The 21,613-nt window shown below is 39.6% G+C and overlaps 1 protein-coding gene across 3 annotated transcripts in view; it reads left to right on the forward strand.

Moving 5' to 3' along the window:
• The window catches only part of DGKI (diacylglycerol kinase iota), a gene marked incomplete at both ends in the record, with an annotated part of 219,496 nt that overhangs the window by 99,416 nt on the left and 98,467 nt on the right, over positions 1-21,613 (forward strand). For 2 of the 3 annotated variants that reach the window (XM_084261008.1, XM_084261010.1), the window contains 10 exons: positions 3,032-3,103; positions 3,620-3,736; positions 9,757-9,852; positions 10,155-10,229; positions 11,012-11,107; positions 13,062-13,144; positions 14,742-14,802; positions 18,276-18,389; positions 18,932-19,069; positions 20,880-20,958. In XM_084261008.1, the coding sequence (XP_084117134.1) occupies positions 3,032-3,103; positions 3,620-3,736; positions 9,757-9,852; positions 10,155-10,229; positions 11,012-11,107; positions 13,062-13,144; positions 14,742-14,802; positions 18,276-18,389; positions 18,932-19,069; positions 20,880-20,958 (931 nt within the window). The remainder of the gene's footprint in view (positions 1-3,031; positions 3,104-3,619; positions 3,737-9,756; positions 9,853-10,154; positions 10,230-11,011; positions 11,108-13,061; positions 13,145-14,741; positions 14,803-18,275; positions 18,390-18,931; positions 19,070-20,879; positions 20,959-21,613) is intronic. The other variant, XM_084261009.1, reaches the window with a different exon arrangement.

Raw genomic sequence — 21,613 nt, forward strand, 5'->3', positions numbered from 1 at the left:
AACGAGAGAGCTGAATTTTAGTTTTCCTTCTCATTGAAAGAAGGTGGAAGAGATGATTTCTGGTGAAAATCTGGTGGCTTCAGAGTTTCAACCTGATAGTCCTCATAAAAATCTCACTGTAACCTGCAGTACATTATTTCATCAGTTCCTTTATTTGTAAAGATAGCTTTCAAATAATTGCTATCATACCTCAAACACATATCCTTAGGAAGAATTAACTCACATTTCTAAAGCAATTTGAGTAAGAAAAGTGGTGTTTTATTGCTACTTATCATTAATATGTTTTTATTGCTGTATCATTTTCTCTAATGACTCCTTAAAAGCCAAATGGCTTACTGAATAAATGAAAAATGGTCCATCCAGAACCAGACAAGCTGCTCAGGCCATATGCTTAAAATGCGCCACTGATGGGCTGTGGAATTAATGTACTGAATTTTAGGTTTTATTAGTGGAGGTTTTGGGAGAGAAGAATTTCTCCCCTGCTTGTCACAAAGCAGAACAAAACAAAGCATTTCATGGCCATTGGAGACCAAAATATTCTTTTTAATATACTTTGGGACAAGATAGAGTAAGATTTGTGGAAAACATTAAGAAATACTAGTCTAAGGGACTGAAAGGAGAGCATTTGTCCAGCATCAGACCTCCGTTCCAGCACTGATATCATCATACTGCCACTCTGTATTGCACCCACACTGACTGGCAGACTAGGTCTGCTCAGCCAGAAGCAGCTGTCCAGCTCATCTTTGTGAAGCCATTTGACCATGCCCTATTATTAAACCTGAATATCCCAGATCACTGTCATTATGAAAAATCTAGTCTCTCAATTTCTCTGTATATAAAATCAGAGGCACTGGAGGAAGGATAAAAAAAAAAAGGCAGTGGTGACACAAACTTCTTTAGTAGTTGGCTTTAGTTGGTGGTATGGTCCATCTAGCAAGCTGGTTTCATTACATGCTAGGAATGCCCGAAAAAGTAGCTGAGATGCACACTTCTGCATGTCAGGCAGACAGGGAGAGCACCCCTCTCCTCTTCAGAGTGTTGATAGGATTCTCCTTAACTACCACATAATGACAGATTGTAGCTGGATCCCTCACTTAACCAGCGCATCTCTGGATGGGGTTTTGGATGTTCTTTAAATTCTCCTTCCTGGTGTGCCTGATATTGTCATTCCATTGAGTACTAATAGGCTCATTTTTCCTGCAGGTGTTCATCTTCCTGCTCATTTCCATAGTAGCTAGTATAAGAAGAACATGAATTATAGAAGCTTTTAGGAAATGTCCTGTTAGATATTACTAAGTTAGATGATTATAACTCTCTGCACTGGATCTTGTGTGCTGTCCAAGTGTAGGAGATTTAGGTAAAATTCAAGCTTGTCAAAAAGAAAACTGTCTCACAAATTCACTTCGTGGCAGAGAGACTTTCAATTAGAAAACTCTGGGTGGTGATGGGCTCCATGTTGAGGTTTAGCCCAGCCAACAGCTAAGCACCACGCAGGTACTAGCTCATTCCTCCCCCCATGCTATCCTGCCACGGGGAGGTGAAGGGGAAAAAAAAGCTACTGTGTTGAGATAAAGAATAATGATAATAAAACAAATTATAATAATAGTAATACTACTGTACTACAAGGGATGCATAAATGCAATTGCAGCACATGCAAAAGGAAATAAAAAAAGAAGACAATCCAATGCCCAGTCTGTTTCTTAGCAGTGAATTGACCTCCTGATTGATTTCTGCAGTTATATCCAGAGCATAATATTCTATGGTAGGGAATGTCCCTTGGCCAGTTTGGGTCAGCTGTCCTGACTGTGCTCTTCCAGTTCTTGTGCACCTGCATGGTGTGAGAAGCCGAAAAATACTTATTTTGCTGTAACCACTACTACAGCTACCTAGCAGCAACTAAAAATGTCAGTGTATTATCAACACTGTTCTTATACTTAATCTAAAACACAGCACCAGCTAGTAGAAAGAAAAAAATTAACACTGTCTCAGCTGAAACCAGGGCAAGTAGAGAGTCTTGATTAAGAGCCAATGAATAAAGGCTCTTCACTGGAAATCTGAAATAAATCTAGGCAGTGAAGGCAGTGAAGGTGGCTATGATAAGTTCAGCAGAGTTCTAGACTTTCCATCTCTGCTGCCATTAACACAAATACATTTTTTTTCTCTGGCTAAAATAAGCTTTAACTGAACACAGTTTTTCAGGCCATAGGTCCAATTACCAGCTGTTGCCTGTGTTATATGTAAGAAGGATGTATTTGACCCACTATTTTTTTCCAGGCCTAGAATTTAGAGCAAAATTATATATCTGCTGAAATTGCAGACTTATTAAACTGTTCTGTGGGACAATAAAATCTCATATTTGCTGGCAATGTTGGTGGGGTTTTTTTTTTCTCTTACAAAATAAATTATTTATTTATAGTTTTAATCTGTTTGATTTGAATCAGACTATCTTGGTTTTTGGAACCCAGAAAAAAGATTTCCATCCAAGTCAGCTCAATGAAGCAATAAACAATTTCCCAAACAGAACGCTTCCACACAGACATTGTAGTTGATTCCATTTGGTACTTAAAAATCCCCAAAACAGAAAACAATGAAAAACAACAGAACAAAGACAAGAAAAAAAAGAAAATTCTAATTCTTCCTATCTAGAGCAAAAAAGACTGCAGTGAGAGAATGTTCTGTTCAACAAAATAGTCTGAATCTTATTCAGATCTGTAGAAATCTGTTGAAACAGAAATTCCTTCTCTGGGGATTCCCCCTTTCCTTTTTAACTACAAAAATTAAGAAAAAGCTTAAACTTTTGGACAAATGTCTTTAAAATTTGTGTGTGAAAATGCCCTAGTTGAACCTCTCCTCTATCTTGTCATTATTTTATGTCTCTCAAAATGTTTTGTATGTAAGAGCTTTAAGGCTAAACCAATGTATCTGACTACAATGAACTGATTTAGCTTAACACAGCCACCTGGAGAGAGTTAAAGCTGTAAATTTTCTTGTACTCAGGATGAATTTAATCCTTTTTTCCTGCTTATTCTAGGGCTTTCAGCAGAAATTCTCCTTCCATAGTAAAGAGATTGTGGCTATCAGTTGTTCCTGGTGCAAGCTGGCGGTAAGTGGACAATATTTAGGGAGATCCATAGCAACATCATTGACTTGACCACACTGCATGCCATTTCATTTCTCCTGTCTTTCAGGGTTACCCCTCTGTGAATCATGCCTGGTTTTGCCATTTCTGTTCCTTTTACTCAAAGACACTATAACATTACCTGCCTGACAGGAGCCCTCTTAAGAGAGGAGTGTTGCCGCACAACGTAGTCGCTGGCTACCTCCCATCAATGCCCTGCTGCCGCTATCAAAGTCAAATTGCTCTTAATGCACTCTGTTGCATCAAACTAGTCTGAGGTCTTCAATCTGTTTTGAAGTATGGGTATCTGGTTTTCACCCTTTTCTTCTTCCTCTTCTGTGCAATATGAGCTGGGGAGCCTGCTTTGGCAGAGGGGTTGGACCCGATGATCTCTCGAGGTCCCTTCCAACCCCTATGATTCAGTGATTCTGTGATTCCTCTCCATGCTGTCCCTTTACCTTTCTTGGTCTCCTTATTGACCCTACATTTTCTCTCTTCCAGTTTCATAATAAAGTCACCTGTTTCATGCTACATCACATTGAGGAGCCATGTTCTTTGGGGGCTCACGCTGCTGTTATTGTGCCTCCTACCTGGATCATTAAGGTGAAGAAACCTCAGGTAACTGCATGCTGATGTCTGTTTCTGAAGCTGTATGGCTGCGCAGGGCCAGCCTGGCTTTGCCACTCTGTACTCCTTCACTAAAGCATGCTTGTTCAGCCCTGTCTTTATCCCTGAAACCCAGCATACATCCATGGTGATTATGATCTCGTATCCTCTCGCCCCTCCATCCAGCTCTTCAGTAGGTTTCCCTGTTTGGGACAATTAGCAACAAACATGACTTTTGTTCTGAGCAAATCCAGCTCAGGTTTGTTCCTTTAACTGTGACTTCAGTGAGCATACTGCAAGACATCCCCTGTGCTGTAGGCAGTCAAGCATGTTTCATTAAATAGAGCTGAGCAAATACAGGGAAAAACTGTTCACAAACATTCACTTGAAGTTTTTGTAATGGACGTGATATGTTTTAGACAAGATACTGTCTTGTGGTGAACACAATAGGGAGAGAAGGTATCCAAAAGAGAGCTGGCCAAAAATTAAAAGGGCATTCCCGTCATGCATGAGGTATTTTGGTCTTTGAAAGCCTGTTTTTGCTCCAGGTGAACTAAAAGAAACAGACAAATACATGCTGAACATACCAGGGATCCAGAAAGGCTGGTAAAATTTTTATTTCAGAAGCACTGTTAAAAGTTGTTTGTTGTTGTTTTTTGTTTTCTTTTTTTTTGTTTTCTTCTTTTGTTTTATTGTTTTTGCCCTGAAATGAAGTGTTTGAGACATTGAATGTCCCACTCCCATTTTCTTGCAATTTTCCTCCTTTGACAGGAATGCTGGTTTTATCAAGCACTTCCTTGGGAAGTCACCCAGGGCGTTTCTGACTCTGTGTCCTGGTCGCAACAAGAGGCAGAGAAGTTCAGGCTGTAAGCAAGGCACTAGGAAACAAATAATCCCATGGAACTGAAAAAAGTTCTTTGCTGGGACACTGGTCTGTCCATGCTTGAAATCTATGTGTATGACTGTCAGACTTGTGTGTGAGTAGTGCTTCTAACAAGTGGCGAATTGGCAATCCACCCCTCCTGAGAAAAGTTTTCTTTGGCATTTGTTTTTTTCCCCACACTCTTCTCTTACTATTAGTCTTACTCCAGCCTCCACCAGAGAAATCTATTCTTTCCTTCTTTTGTTGAAGAGTATTTGGTAGGGACTTAATTTTCTTGGCGAATTTTCAGGACCTCTGTGGTATTTGGCACAAAAAATGAGGCTGGCGTCCTTTCTGTGTCTTTGAAGAGACTGTGTAGCCCATTACTCTTAAGTCTTTGATTCCTGAGCTTCACAGCAGACTGCCTGGAAGCTCTGCTTTGGGCATTAACCAGAGAATTGGTAACTTAAAAATTTTGTTATCTGGAGCTGGATTCATTAGGTAGACATCCTTGGGCTGGGAACCACTAGGAAGGGCTTCCTAACTGTTCCAGTCCAGACCTGGACACCTTGGGTGACCTGTACCCTAACTGTTTACATACAACTAACCCTATAAACGTGGGAGAAGGGAGACAGCTGATCTGAGAACCAGCTTCCTGTGGCCAGAAGTGCTAGCCTCTTTCTATGCCTGACAGGGAAATGAAATCTTTTTTCACCTAGCATGTTTCAAATTCATTTATCATTCAAACTGTTTTAAATCACTGTTTAAAAAAATCAAAAATCAAACAAAACCCCTTTCATGTGCTTTTCAATGTACTTTTGTAACAACAACAACAACAAAAGATTATTTTATTGTTTATGTAATTTCATCACTTACCAAACCCTTCTGTGACCTGGCAGTATGCTGTGGTTGCCATACTCCTAACCATAATCAAGAAAATAATATTAAACCCCAAATGCTAATTTTAATAAAAAGAGATTCCATTACTGTTACATAGATGTACCCATGTCTGATATTAATAAGAGAAGCCTATGTTCTTTTAAATTTTTATTTAATTTAATTTTTATTTTAAATAATCCAACCAAACAAAAAATGAGCACTTGTAACATTTTTTCAACTTGGCTAATATTTTTGTGAGCCTGAGTCCTGAGTGGAGAGGAAGTAATATTGTCCTTGAAATTTGAGGTCAGTAGAATGCAAAAAAATTAGTATTAGATAAATCAAAACGATATTGAGCACAATGATCATATTTCCATGAAACTTCTTAACAGCACCGTTGAAGTGTTAGTTCTGGGGAATGCATCCTCATTGCTGTAGAAAATACTGTTCCATCTTTCAGATGTGTTTTCAGATTTTTGGCAGAAGTTTTGTTTTCTTATTTTTTTTTTTTTAGGAAATATTTTCTCCTCTCCTGCTGTTTCTGGCCAGCTCTACTTCTGTGTATTTTGACCCTCTTCACCCTATATGCACATTTGGTAAACACTTATCAAATATTGACTGCATTCAATCCGCTGAATACAAACAAAATATTTAGAAATTTTTTGTTAATTCAGATAGTAAATAAATGTGTTGCCAGCAATCTGTTTTTCACATATTCTACTATCAGAATAAATTTGGCTAGAAGCCTTTTTGTTATAAATTATTTCCTCAGCTCTAATTAACTACTCATATTGGTCACAGGCAACTCCTGAACTGAATTCTCTACTCATATGAAATTGATTTTAGTGGTGCCTTCATCCTGTTTGCTGATTGTTTCTTTTAAGCAAATAAGATGGCTTTTTGTAGCAAAATCTTGCCCTGATTTTTGATTTTTATTTCTCTTTTTATTGCTACAAAAACGGTTTTCCATGCTCAGTATGTACAACGTGGGTCACCACCTTTCAAATATTGGGCTTGAATAAAGAGAATACTCCCCCTCTGATTACCAGCAACACTGTGGTAATGAAATATTGTGGAGTAATTGGTTAAAGACAAATCTCTGCTGGCAACCTACATTATAAATGGGGAACTTTTGCTTCTTGCAAGCAATTGATTGCAAGATGAAGGATATCCAGAACATTTCTAAAAGCTTTGGGATTGGTGGTAGCCCTGTATGTAACAACCCATTTACATGAATGGAAAACTCCCAGTATCTATTCCATATTATTCATAATGTGAACCACTTCTGTAACTTTACTGATTTCCAGTGTTTCTGTGCTGTGTTAGCTGCACTTTGATACCAGCTCAGATTTCTTGGAGTTAAAATCAATCCCATGTCCTAGTTTGTGAAAGGTGACCCCTGTTGACCGGTGGTATCTTATTATAAGTGAGGTTTGTTAGCCCAAGTGGTGTTAGCTCTAGGATTTGACTTGCTAAGCTTATGTTGTTGGAGAAAAGTAGGTAATAAGGAGGATCTGGATGATTCAGTCTGTTTTCTGTTTGGGAAGGCAAAGGCAGTAACTGTAAAATTCCAGGGTTGTTTTTTCTGTTCAAGGTGAGTAAACATGGTGGTTTTTTCTCCTCCTTTGAGGACGTTGAAAAAGTGCTCATGAATATTTATACTTCTGGGTTCATTTCTTTATTTCCTCAATTGCTAAGTGCAGCTGGCTGCTCTGATTGTGGTTTCTGAACAGCCAGAAGATGGTCAAGATTGGCCTTCCCAGAGGCTCTTCATTATTTATGTCATTTGAAGCCCAGCATGCTAAAAGCCTTTGAAAATGAAGGCTGAAATGTAAATGAAAAGGTTGAAAGGCTCCACTGGATTTCGCCCTCACACCACCCAACACCATACAAGGACTCCAATTCTGTTTGTCTAGCTAAACTTGCTTAGGACTATAGTGACCATGCAATAACACCAAAAATCTCTCTTTAAGATGGCCAAACTGACATCCACAAAGGAGAGCTTTCCTCTCTAGAGGCAAGTTAGGATTTACATGTGGTGCCCATTTAAAGGTATGCTGTGCTATCAGGTACTTTTGCTGAATAACACTATATGTTTATAAAATACTCACCACCTTGTTATGTGGACAAGGTAGTATGCATCCATTTCTTCAGTTTAATGTACAGAGACTGATAATTACTATTGGCTGTTATTCTTCTGCATGTTTGCAAAGAGAACCTACGTATGTTTAAGCAGCTTTTTTGCCTTTCATCTGCTATGGATGTGCAGTTGCAATCATTGTAGCAAAGCTTTAGGTTCTCTTAACACTATAGGTACAGGCATGTTTAAAAGAAAAATGAAATAAAACAGTAGTGACATAGCGTCTTTTATTGTCTTTTTCAGTATGGAAATGACAAACATTATAATAATGAATGGAGGCTTAGAATAAAACTGTTTAACATAGTTATATGCCTCTTTCCACTCCACCCACAAGCAGATAAAGAGATACATATAAAAGATAAATATATTGTGCATATTATAATGGGATGTGCATATTATAATGGGATTCAATGACAAGTACACTGAAACCTTCTTTATTACTATTTTTTTTAGTCAGGTTTTTACTGCTTTTGCCCTTTCCAGAAGAATTTTACTCTGCTTAGGGTCCCCCATTGTAGAGGTAGAAAAAACCCCCAAGGTACAGTAGTTGTTGTAAAAGTACAGTCAAGCGCTTGCCTAGTACAATGCCTAACCTGAGTTACAGACTATGCACTTTACCAATAGGATAAATATTTTGAAGTTTATACCTGGAGAGACTGAAGCACAGGACAAAGCTTGATATACCTGTGACCTTTCAGCAAACCATTGGCAAGACTGCAGGTAGACTAGATCTGCTCTCTCTGTCACGTTTTTTGCCCTACTCCAGGGAGAATCCTTCAGTAAAGAATGGCTGAGAAACTAGGTCAATGCCCTCGGTCTCAGGCAGCTTTGAGAGTAATGTCCTGTACTTTTGTATTGACATAAAGACTTTTGTCTTCAGCTAGTCTGACTTCTGATGTAAGGTAATGAAAGACCATGTGGATGATATTGCTGATGCCAGTGCACTCTTTGTGGTTTATCATGCTTTCAAGATCACTTTTTATCAGAGTAGGAAAGAGTACAAACACTTCTTCAGATGGTCTCTCAAAATATGTTCTAAAAGGGCAAATGGCCTGTAATTGCTCCACAGAGGTGTCTTTTCTTCAGTACTTTCAGTAAGCAGCAAGACAACATTCCACAAGGAATGTTGGGAGGTGACAAAAAGCTCGGGACCTTCTGGTCTACTGCAGGTTTCTCTTGCTCTGGCTGGAAAAGGGCAGTAGTTTTAGTCACTTGAGTTAGATAGTTGTTACTTTTACTTACCTTTGCAGAGATGCAGAAATATTATCTTCTGTATCTGGTCTGTCACATCGAAGTCTTGAAATTCTGAAAGCGATGGTTTGCTATTGAACAGAATCTAGAAGCTGTTCTTGTTAATGTTGGTTAGCAAGGAGGATAAAGCACAGACATCAGTGCTCCACATACTGATTTGATGATCTCTGGTCATTGGCTTTTTCTCAGTAGTGGTATACTTTTGAATAGGATCAGGATAGAAATTAACTTCTGGATGAGCTCAGTGGATGTTGCGCTCCACTTGAAGCCAGAAAATAATCATGCTTTCTTCTAGTTCCCCATATTACTTTACTTCCTGGTGATGGCTAGGTTAAGAGTCGAAATACTGAGAAAATATTTACAGTATTTCCTTTAATACAAAATTTCAATCATAAGAAAAAGGGATAAGATATTACTTCAGCTACTTGGACTAAAATAATTAAAGAATAAACCAAAATTCCTCTTCTTGGTTTGTTCTGATCACGCCAGAACATCTTTAGGTTCAGTACAACCGAGCAGGCTATTGCCAGCCTGGAGAATAGCTTTGATGCAAGTTCTGTTTTAATAGATTCTGCAAAAATGCAAGCAGTTTTACGTTTTTTTTTCCCCCATGTAGTTAAGTGATGTTGCTATTTAAAAAAAAAAAAAAGGCAAACAAAGCCCCCACAAACATCCCCCTTGCTCAAATCTTTACATGTTAATAATCGAGTTTGTTCCTTAGCAGATGATTACACAAGTTTCTTGATAGGCTGGAACTGACTCCACAGTGCCAGCATTACATGACATGATGGCCTACGTTGAGTCATAATGGTTGCCAGAGCTAAAACTTGTTGTTTTCTTTCCTAAAAAAAACATGAAAAATATCTCATTTATCATGTTTTTTATTACATCTTTATGCAGGTGGTCTCCATACCAGGAGACGAGCCTGATTGGGCAGGAGACTGGAGCCCCGAAGGGGAAACGGGCGTCTCCTACCCCTATTGGGAGGGTTGGCAGGTACAACATGTGGTGTTATGTGAGTCTATGGGAGCATCTGATCTTTTTTGCCCCCCTCACAGCGTGGGAAAGTTTCCAGTTCCAAAGCACCAGTCTGGTCTCCGTGTGTGGCTTTCTCCATAAACGGTGGTGTGGAAGTGTAAAGCATGCAGCGCATGTAATTGAAATCTCGAGCATGTGCCAGATAATCTTATCATTCTCCAAGTGGACATGCATGGAAGAGCTTCGTAAAGGGGCTCTATCTGGGCCTGTCTTCTAAATTTTGTTTTGCTTTTCATGTATTCTTTTTTCTTTTGATGTAGAACTCATTAAAGACTTCAACACGGCGGAAGAAGAGAACGTCCTTTAAAAGAAAAGCCAGTAAAAGAGGCAATGAAGTAGGTATTCAAATACTTAGGAAATCAGGCTCCTTTTGTTTAAATGTCTAAACGCAGATTTAATTTTTTTACTGCTACATTTTTTTACACTGGAAAATTCCATGCTATTGAATTTGTTGTGAGAAGAGATTAGTTTTGATAAAACTTGTATGAGAAGTTTTATTTGCTGAGCTAACTTTTTTTTTTTTCTGAGAAATGACATATCAGACTCCAGAAGGATCAGCATCCTAATAAAACACCTTTCTCTTGGGATGTAAGGGACTGTTCAGACTCTTGTTTTCTACTAGGCAGAGCAGGGGTGTGAAACTGGGGATGTGAAATGCACAATGAGTGCACTAACACAAGGGTTTGGTCCAGTTTGAGGGTTTCTCCCTCAGGAGATCTCATATTGGAAATACTCTGCTTGTGAAAAAATTGACATTAAACCACAGAGAGTGAGAAAACAGATAAATGTTCTGATGGTTTGATTTATTTCATATTAGAAATAGAACTTTATTGAACACGTTACTAGCGCTGTGTGAATAATTGGATTTTTTTGAAATAACATTGAGTAAAATTTTAAAATAGTTTTGTGTTGGCCTGATATAGTTTCTTCCTTTCTCATCTTCCTACACAATTGTCTCAGCTGGATAAATTAGTCCCAGCTAAGTAGCCCATTAACATGACGTATTGTTTTCAGTACCTGAGGTTGTTTTGTCAGAGGTAGCTTGGGTCTCCTGTATGTTATGCCAGGGAGACATGCTTAGCTTTCACTAAAGCTGTTTCTTGCTTCTGTTTCTCAGGATAACAAAGGTCGGCCCTTTGTGATAAAGCCTATCTCTTCTCCACTCATGAAGCCATTGCTGGTTTTTGTCAATCCAAAAAGCGGAGGGAATCAGGTAAGAACATCATCTGGAATCCAGGTCACAAAGCTTTCATTTAACAACAGTGTTTCTGCCAATGAGAATAGTTTTTGGTGAGGGAGGAAGAACTCTATGCAAACTGAATTGTGGTCCTTAAAAGTCCTTACTTTTGAATGCCCTTTCCACTTCAATGGAATTGGATAGGTGGAATGAGTACTTGAGCATTTGAGCAGTTATATTCCTATCTTCAGGTTCTTGAAAGGAATCTAAAATGATAGGTTAGAGGTTTTCGGAAGGCTTCATCTCTCCACAGAAAATTTAGATTGCCAGTGAAGTCTAAGACTTTTATCCAAAGATGACTGAATTTTACTAGGAAAGCCTACTAAAAGTAATGAATATGAAATGACATGTTCCTATGTCACTTAAACCATTACTAGTCTTGTACTGTACCATAGAGAACCAAATTTCAATGACTAACGTGATCATGAAGTGGAATTAAAACTTATGCAACTGAAGGTGTTGCAGATTAGTTCTGCCACTTTTTGAGTATCAAAAGATTTGAGTGCCTTTTGATAAACAAAGCCTTTTAGTTGAAAAGATTGATGCAAGGTATAGCAGAGGCCTACAGAGCATGGAGATTAGCATAGCTGCTGCTTTCTTTGTCTTCTGTGTAGAAGAATTAGGGAGGATATCAAGTGAAACTGCTGAGGAACTGATTCAAAACAAAGAAAAATGTTGGTTGTTCTCACAGTGTGTAGACCAGTTGCAAAACCCTCTTGCCATAGGATGTTGTGGATGCTAAAAATTTACATGGTTGAAGGAGTGATTTGGAAGAGGAGACCCTGAAAGTTACTGAAGCTATAGACTCTGCTTGAACTCAAGAGTTCTATAAACTGCAAATTAATTGAGGGTGAGAGAATACCTGTAGAAAACATCACATTTATTTTCTCTGTTCTTATATACTTTCCTAGGCACTTTGACTACTGTTCTTGGCTCCCCACTTAGAGGAAGGTGTTATACAGAAGAGCTGTGCTTTAGAAGGGGGACCTATGAAAAATTCCTGACTTGCACCCCCTAGGCTATGTCTGAAATGTATTCTTGAATTCTAGTTTGAAACTGGCCCCATGGGATTCTAGAGCCTCTTCTATTAGTGAGAGATCCTGCCACTTTCTCTCTGGGCAGAATGTGAAGGAAGGGAATCAAGTGTCTGGAATATGGACCCAAGAGTGAGAAGGCAGAGATTATTTCTTTAGGCAATGGGCTGGACATACTGCACTAAGTAATGGACCCCTGGGGCCATAGTCCTTGGCTCCTGCTTCATTATATGGTAGAGGGCTACAGTTATGAGTCTTCATGGTGGTAATGGTGGAGGTCAAAGCGGTGTCATTGCTTGGATGTAGTGCAGGACACTGTTCAATGTGCCAGTGACTTTGCCCACAAGCTTGTTCAGCTTCTTACTGCTGCAGATGGTGAGAATTTGGAGAACAGTTGCTACAAGAGCTGAATCTTTGGTCTGGGCGTGAATGCCTGTTCCTATGAACCATTAATCACAGAATGTTAGGTATTGGAAGGGACCTTGAAAGATCATCTAGTCCAACGCCCCCTGCCAGAGTGGGATCACCTAGATTAGGTCACACAAGAACATGTCCAGGAGGGTTTTGAATGTCTCTGGAGAAGGAGACTCCACAACTTCTCTGGACAGTCTGTTCCAGTGCTCTGTTACCCTTACAGTGAAAAGTTTTTCAGTGATTTGTGGTGTTAAATTTAGTCCATATATGTATGAGTGCACCATGCTCAGATTGGTGAGTCCCTATTATAGAGCAGCAATCTGCTATGTCACTTTCTAGTTTGTCTTTTTCTTGGTTTATATTTGCTTCGTAAAGCACAGAAGAAAGAAAAGCAGTTCAAATGCAGTGAATATTGAACACTATTTCTAATAACCATGAAGTTATTAATAGTTTCCCTTCCTTTAATTCTTCTCTTTTCCCAGGGCACCAAGGTTCTCCAAATGTTTATGTGGTATTTGAATCCACGCCAGGTCTTTGATCTCTCTCAGGAAGGGCCAAGAGATGCGTAAGTTCTCAAGCCTTCAGTGCTGCAGACCATAATTATTTTCTTATCAGAAAAGCAGAGGCCCAGCTTGGATAGATTGGTAGCTTGCATATTGGGTTCATATGTCCAGATTTTAGTAGTGGTGGTGGGGTAGGCTGCAGTGGTGGCTTCTGTGAGAAGAGGCCACCTTACTGTTAATAATGGCTGAACACTGTAATGGGATGAGGCTGCCTCCATATTTCTATACATGACAGTAGCATGCAAGCACCTCTGCTTGCTGATTAGCTAACCGACCTTCTCTGGGCAATATCTATGAGCCTATTCCAGGGGATGGAGGACGTACCTTAAAAAGTGGATGATCCTCACTGCTAAATGGTAAGAAACCATCCTTCTGTGGTATTTCAGAGAGGGATACTTGCTTTATTCAGCCATCTGTTCAGCTCTGCTTTCACAAGTTAGCACAAAAATATGATAATCACGGATAATCAAATGTGTAAGTAAATCAAACCTGTGTAAGTATGGTCCAAGTATTTGCTGTTCGTATTTCTAGAGTACCCAAGCCCCTTTTTCCTGCTGAAACACCTTCACTGCTGCTCCCTTCATGGTATAAAGAAGCTTTAAATTGTATATATATATTTTTTTCATAGCTGTGTAATAGAGTTAAAGGAGAATTAGGTCTTCTGGTCATTCAGCTCTCTACTTGTGAAAGTACTCCTTTCGCTGGGAAATATTTCATTATGCCTCTTTCATACAACTGAAGGAAGAAGTCTTTAATGGGTGCTTTTTTGTCTCTCCTGTTGGTATCTTAGATCAGATATACAGTCAAAGTTCTCTGTTAGATGTTAATTGCCTTCTGTGCTGTTAAAGAAATAACAGTTACTGGCTGAAGGAACTGTCACAGAATCACCTGGTTTGGAAGAGACCTTTAAGATCATCCAGTCCCACCACAGCCTAACCCTGACCAGCCCACCTCTAGATCATGTCCTTAAGCACTTCATCTACACAAGTTTTAAATACCTTCAGGGATGGTGACTGCTCCACCTCCCTGGGCATACTATTCCAATTCTTGTTATGTTCTGTATGCTTCAGAAATTGTGGCTCAGCAAATCCTGATAAGGAACATAAAATTTTGTCTGAAAACCTCGATGTTTATATTTGTTTGCTTTGGGATGAGAGAAAAATGAAAGATTTTTATAATCACCAGAGGGAACATAAGAATCTGGGCCTTTCAGATTTAGCAAGGGAACATATGAAACTGACTAGGAGGTGCTACCTAACCGTGGAGAAAGGCTCCATTTCACATCCTAGTGGTTTTGTGTGCACATGTGAGGAGGAGATGCGAAGTGAGCCGCAGTGCTCAGTTTAAGTTGGGGCTGATATTGCCTGAGGCTGCCAGGGTTGACGCCTACTCACTGCTGAGACTTTCAATAATGAGTTGATTTTTTTTAATATTATTTTTAATTTTTCTGCCTCCACCCACACTCTTAGTAAGGAGTATTCAAAAATGCAGTAAGTGACTGTTTAACTGTCACTCAGCAAAAGGCATAAAAAGTGCCTGCATCATAGTTCTTACCTTTTATTTTTCTTCCTTTTTTTCCTCTTTCCTTCCCATGGCCAGGCTGGAGCTGTACAGAAAAGTGCCAAACCTGCGGATCCTGGCCTGTGGCGGTGACGGGACGGTAGGTGACTGGTGCCTGGCAGCTCCATGGTCATTGCCAGGAGATTAAATTCCTTGCAGTCCTGGGTTTCCCACCTTGTGATTCCTGCAGAGACAGATAACATACCTTATGCATGTGAAATTTTCTTTTTAAAAGATTTCCTGTGTGGCCTGACCTTTGTAGTGATGGGGCCAGATTCTAATGTTCGAGGTACTATCTGTTTTATGCATAAAGATTTGGTACAGCTTAATGAAAAATATAAAAATTAACTTTGCTGTAATCTCAAAATTTACACAGATCTGAGGGTCTAATAGGTTAAGCCAGTGTCTGGTGACCATTATATCTTAACTCTGTTCCTAGCTGCTGTAGTCTCCATGATGTCCAAGTGCGGTCAAATAAGGTCTCTCCTCTGTGCCTAAAGAAAGAATTTCCACACTTTCTTTACTGTATCTGTAAGGAAGAATATTGTGATGATCAAACTACTTGCCTAGAATCTGCAGATATAGGGTCAGTATTTTTGTTTGCTACTGAATTTCTATGTGTTCTTGAGTAAGTGAAAAGGGTCAGGTCTTTAGAGGATTTAGGCACCCTCAGTTGGTTCAGAGCCTGGAGACCAAGAGTGGTAATGGAGGCATTACAACCATGTTACTCTTTCTAGTGCAGGTAAATATGAGTCTGTGCCCTTGAATGCTTAAATACAGTTAAAAACCTGACCTTTAATCTCTGAAGATCAGTGTCCCTAACAAGCAGTTGATAATAGCTCTAGCCAGATGGAAAAGGAAAGGAAAATGCATTAATTGTTTCAAAGTTCAATGGCTGTCCAGGGTAGATGTATGTAGATATTTAGGGGTTGGGGAAGTTTGGTTGTTTTTTAGTGAGCTCAACCAATCCTCAACCCTTCTCTGCTTGAATTTCTGGGGGAACCTTCTGTTCAGCTTCTGTGGGTTCTTTTAAAACACCAGCTGTAGGGATTATTAATACCAGCGCTTTTTCTGAAAATGCATTGTTTGACTGCTGGCTGGCTGGTACCTGGGATGGCAAGATCCTAATGAATTGCCAATGTTCCTTGAGAAAACTGCAAGGCTTAACAGCTGCAAAGAAAGAGAGTTTCAATCTGTTTCTGAAATTCTTTGTGGCTTCTACCTGAGGAAGACAGTACTTTAACAAGGGGGGAAAAAGTACATCCTGAAAATTCTAAACCAGAAACGAATGCAACTACGTTTGACTCTGCCCATCTTTTGTTTTCTCTTTGAGCAGTGCGAGCGAGAGGTGGCAGCACCTGCTCACTGGTACGAGCAGCACTCTGCTGTGGTCTGTGCTGCTGCTCAGTTCGAAGCGAATTAATATCTAGTTATTCCCAAAGCTATTCCATCTAGAAATGAAAAACCTGGTTCAAATGGACTCGGTGAATATTCAATGAGACCAGATGTTACCTTGCATTATTGAGGTGAATCAGAACTTGCTGTAACTTTTCCATCCTCGCTGCTTGCTGTTCCTTTCCAGGTCCTAAGTGGAAAGCTTTGCTTTCAAAGCAGTCAGGTTTCAGTCTACAGGGAAAAAATAGTCTTTGTTGTCCTTGATTGTAAAACTACCGTGCGAGGTTTAGAAAGGATCTCAAGTTAAATAGCAATGTTGTACTTACAAATTAGTAATTTGAAGTTTCTGTTTATCAGTTAAAAGCATTTACAGGAGTGGTAGGTATTGCAATGCTACCTGCACCAGTGGGAGGCTGAGGTGCAGATGTATGGATTAAGTCAGTGGCAGTGACAAAGGGCTAATGACAAAAGAGTCTTTAAGAAGTCCTGGCCCCAGTGAAGTTATTTGGACTCTATTCTGTCTCCTGTTATCAATACTGATGGATAGATTTTTAAAAGGCAGATGATTACTTACCTTTGAAAATCTCTTAAGGGCTGTACTTAGTCCTACCATGATGCCTGTGATAGACTTAAGTACCTTTGGTGACATCCAAATTCATGAGAGTAGTTAAGTGATTCGGATGACTGTTGTCAGACAATGAGCTCTAATGTGGGTGCTTTAATAGTTGTACAATTGGTTATGATAAATAACTGCTTGATAAATGGTATTTATACTTAATTAAATTTCCTCAAGAGACTTGGAGAAAGATATACCCTGGAATATTAAATAGGTTGCTATATCTATCAGGCCATCCCCCCTCCAGTCCTTCAAATTCTAACTGTGGTGCCAGTGCCCATGTTATGCTGGGTAGCTTTTGTGGAGCTCCAGTTTCATCCCAGTTCAGGGTAAGAATCTATTTGAAATCACAGTAGTGGGGAATTGTGGATTTTTCCTCCCCAAATAGACATGCTGCAGTCAGGATTTCAGTTTTATGTGTTATTTAAGTAGATCTATTTCCAATAGAGACTGCATTTTTGAACTTTGGCAGCAGGAAAAAATAGATCAAACTCTATCTCATGCTTTTTTTTTTTCCTTATTTTTATTTTTAAAATGCAGCACAGGTTTTTTAATAGATTTTATTTTTTTTTTTAAAGGTGAGAAATAGTTTAAGAAATAGTCCTATTTTCTCATAGGAAGAATTTTAGTTATAAAGAATTCTAGAACATTTTCAGCAACTCTTCCTTACCCCCTGGGAAATTACCATTTAATGAAAACAAAATATTTTACAGAGATTTGTTCCTCGTGGCTAGATTTCTGTTTAGAAGTTTTATGTAGTCCAGGGTAGGGACAGGAGACAGAATAAGCTCTCTAAAATAACTAATAGTTTATGATAGAGAAGAGCCGAACTCATTGTTCCAGCTCAATGTCTTCAACCCTGAGCATTAGAGTTTGTCTTTTATTCTAGTCTTTTGGTCTTCTATTTATATATGTGTGTGTGTATGACTAGAATATATATATTCTATACTTCAATGAGTGAAATAATTTACCATTAAGGTCTCTTTTCTGAGGAATGGGAGACTTGTGGGCAAGTCCATGCTTGACTTGATCTGGGCCCACTGTTACAGTTCCAGGACGTGCTCTGAGGTACCATGCTCTTTTAACGTATGTCTTCTTTCATGACACTTGTCAAAGATTTAGTTTCTTTGAGCATAATGGCACTTAAAACGATCTTGGATCATCCATATTATGTTTCACTCATTTTTACATACAGCATTTTCCAGAGAAATAGTTAGGCAGTCATAGCCACGTGCAATTCTGTGTTTCGTCTCCTGCTCAAAGAGCAGCATGTTCTTTTTCTTCCCAGTTACTCAGTGTGCTGTTAAAGATAGCCAGTGTTTGCATTCCACTGTGCGTCTGCTTGCACAGGAGCTTCATGAAAACTGCTGTCCCTGTTCTCCAAAAGGTGAAACCTCAGATGGGGCACTTGTTAAATTTCAGATATCCTCGTTTTGCCTTCTCCCTTTTGTTTTACTTGATCTTCTTTGTAAAGGGGATAGGAACAAAATATGTCTTTTCCCTTTTTCTCCATCCCTTTTAATCTTCCTGACTAACAGTTCTTTGTATTTCCTGTTTTGTAGGTGGGCTGGATCCTTTCCATCCTCGATGAGCTGCAACTCAGCCCCCCACCTCCTGTTGCTGTCCTTCCACTTGGCACTGGGAATGACCTTGCCCGCACCCTCAACTGGGGCGGGGTAAGCACTGGCTGGGGTACCCTTGTGTTCAGGCTCGCAGTTCACTGGTGTGATTTAATAGCATAGTAGCGTGAAAGTTCCATTTTGGCTAAAATAGCAGGCAGGGCTGTGTCCGAAGTCTGTCTCAGGCAGAAAGGTTGGGTTCAATTTACAGTCTGGGATCTTGAATTTCTGTGATGTAGTTGTTGTAATAAAACTGTACATAGATGTTTCTGTCTGGTGTTTCAGGCTAAGTAATTAGGATGCTATGCAGGCTTCTCTGTGTTTGTCCTTGCTTACAACCCTGGAGTAAGTCCAGGCAAGGCAAACACACTTTGAGTACCTCCCCTTGTGGTCCTACTTTGCCTGCCCAAGACTTGTGTACTTCAGCAATAACTTGTAAAAAATGCTTGATATATCAAAATTTAACAATAATTTGAGGTGTTCTTAGGAACATTTGGTCTGGCCTCTATGAAAGGAGGGAGGTCAGCCAGGTAACTGGTGTCTGACTTGCTTTGCTTTCACTGTCCATGGCTGATACTCTGGCGACTCTCTGCTCTCAGGGTTACACAGATGAGCCAGTGTCCAAGATCCTGTGCCATGTAGAAGATGGGACCATTGTCCAGCTGGACCGCTGGAATCTCCAGGTTGAGCGCAACCCTGATTTGCCACAGGATGAGCTGGAGGATGGAGCACGTAAGGTTAGAGCCTTCTTTTTCCCAGGGAAACTATAGGATGCTTCACAGTGTCTTTGGGTTACACCATAACATGGATGAGTGAGGAAACTCTAAAACTTTTTAATTCTCTAGTTGCATCTCTTCCTTTTACTCTTTTCATGTGCCAGTTCTTCCAGAAGTGTGTGAAGCCATAATATATACAGCCATTATTTTTTGTTTGTGAATCTCAGATATTTACTGTTTATATCAATAATCAAGTGCTAGCAAAATGTCCCTAGCATCTTATCTAAAAGGTCATTGGTGTGTTTGGGTGGTGGTTCTATTCCCTGCCAGGCCCCCGCTCCCTTTACTTAACCTAAACTAGCAGGAGAAGTAATCTTGTGACCACCATCCATTTCTAAATTAGAAATATAAATCTAAAAAACCACCATGGAAAATTTTACTTCTTCAGATTTTGTTAATGGATACCCTCTGTTTCCTACTTTACAGCAGTGTAGTGTATTTTTGTATTTAGCTTCTTTTGTGTAGATCTTCTATAGTCTTCATAGTTTAAGAATGGAAAAGTCTTTGAGGGATCATGCTTGTAGTAACATGTTATTTGGAAGGCCAATGGCATCCTGGCTTGTATCAAAAACAGTGTGGCCAGTAGGTCTAGGGAAGAGATTATGCCCCTGTACTCTGCATTGGTGAGGCCACACCTCGAGTACTGTGTCCAGTTCTGGGTTCCTCACCATAAGAAGGATATCGAGGTCCTTGAGCAAGTCCAGAGAAGGGCAACCAAGCTGGTGAAGGGGATGGAGGACAAATCCTATGAGGAGCAGCTGAGGGAGCTGGGGATATTTAGCCTGGAGAAGAGGACGCTGAGGGGAGACCTTATCACCACCTACAACCTGAAGGGAGGTTGTAGAAATGTGGGTGATGGTCTCTGCAGCCAGGTGACAGGTGATAGGACAGGGGGAAATGGCATGAAGCTGTGCCAGGGCAGGTTTAGTTTAGATATTAAAAAAATTCTTTTTTTACTGAACAAGTTCTTGGGGCCTGGAACAGGCTGCCCAGGGAGGTGGTTGAGTCACCTTTCCTGGATGTGTTTAAAAAAAGGGTAGAAGAGGTACTTAGGGATATAGTTTAGCTTAGGATGGGAATAGTTGGACTTGATGATCTCTAAAGGTCTTTTCCAACCTTGTGATTCTGTGACTTCGGATGTTGAAAGTGTTACAATAAAAAAAATACTGTGAAACATTTTCCTCATCTCAGTCAAAATACCCAGTTTATCTATTGGATGCTACTGTTCTCCCCCATCACAATCCTGCTGGGCATGTGTAATGATGAAGAGGTCAGATTTGTGCTTCCCTGTCCTGTGCATCTTCAATAGAACGAGGGCATCTTGCCTGGAAACTTGCCTTGCTCCTGGTTATATATGAATCAGGAAGAACACAGCCTGAGTTTCATTCGTCAAGCTGAGCTTGAAGAACCAGCAATTTGGAAAGCCTTTGTATTAGCATGTTAAGTGGAACAGCATTATAGGAAATCTTAATGACAACATAAGGAACCCTTTGAAATATTTACAAAGATATGTATGTGATCTACTCCAACCTTGACGATTCTATAAAACACTGTAGATGTGTTTGTGTTCTTCAGGCTTTTGTATCTGATCATCTTCCACAAACTATTACTAACCTTCAGAGCATCCTTCTGCATACATTTCCCTAATATATTCCACTTCTTTCTTCTTAAGTTTTCATGAGATGCCAGATTTAAAGTAGTTAATTGTTGGTGAGTCATGGAATGTTTTATTCGTGTTATTTTTACATGTCGTTTTATTATCCAATTACAGCTTCCACTCAGTGTCTTCAATAATTACTTCAGCCTTGGATTTGATGCACATGTTACACTGGAGTTCCATGAATCTAGAGGTAACGGGAATGTTTTATTTCTTTGGGAATGAGCTGTTATTTTATGAATTATAAATGGAATTGGATTTAACATCTTGTTCTAATTCATAAGGAAAGTTGCAACATAAAAACTCAAGATACAGAAACCAGTAGGAAGGAAGTGATTGTATCATGAACTTCCAAACGGCTTCATGATTTAAAAATTTTAAAAGTACAAGGAAAAATGGCATTCACTGGAGGAAAAGGGCTGAAAGAGCTTTTCAAAGTATTTTGATCTTCTGAGGGAGAAACCAAGTACAGATATAAATGAAATTTATGCTGATGCAGAAGTGTCAGTATTAGAACAGAAAGAAAACCAATTGTAAGTCAGGTGCCAGTTTTCCCTACAGTGTGGAGGCAGAGGGAAGAGAATAGCTGTGAGGCTGTGGAAGTTGCGGGAGGATAATTGTGCTCTCAAACTGAACAGCTGTTACCTATGGGTGAGTATAGCATAATATCATTGGACTTGGTACAGACCCAGAGTGTCTGTATGCAAGTGAAACACTTTAGTCCACAGAACTGTCAGGAATTTGAGCTGTTGTAGCATCTTGTTTATCCCCTTGCTGATGGCAGTTATACCACCCCACAGAGATCCAAGTATGGCTTAACTGCTGGGTTTTTGACCAATGTCAACTTC

The sequence above is a fragment of the Gallinula chloropus genome, assembly GCF_964237585.1.
Source record: "Gallinula chloropus genome assembly, chromosome: 1".
Taxonomy (NCBI): domain Eukaryota; kingdom Metazoa; phylum Chordata; class Aves; order Gruiformes; family Rallidae; genus Gallinula; species Gallinula chloropus.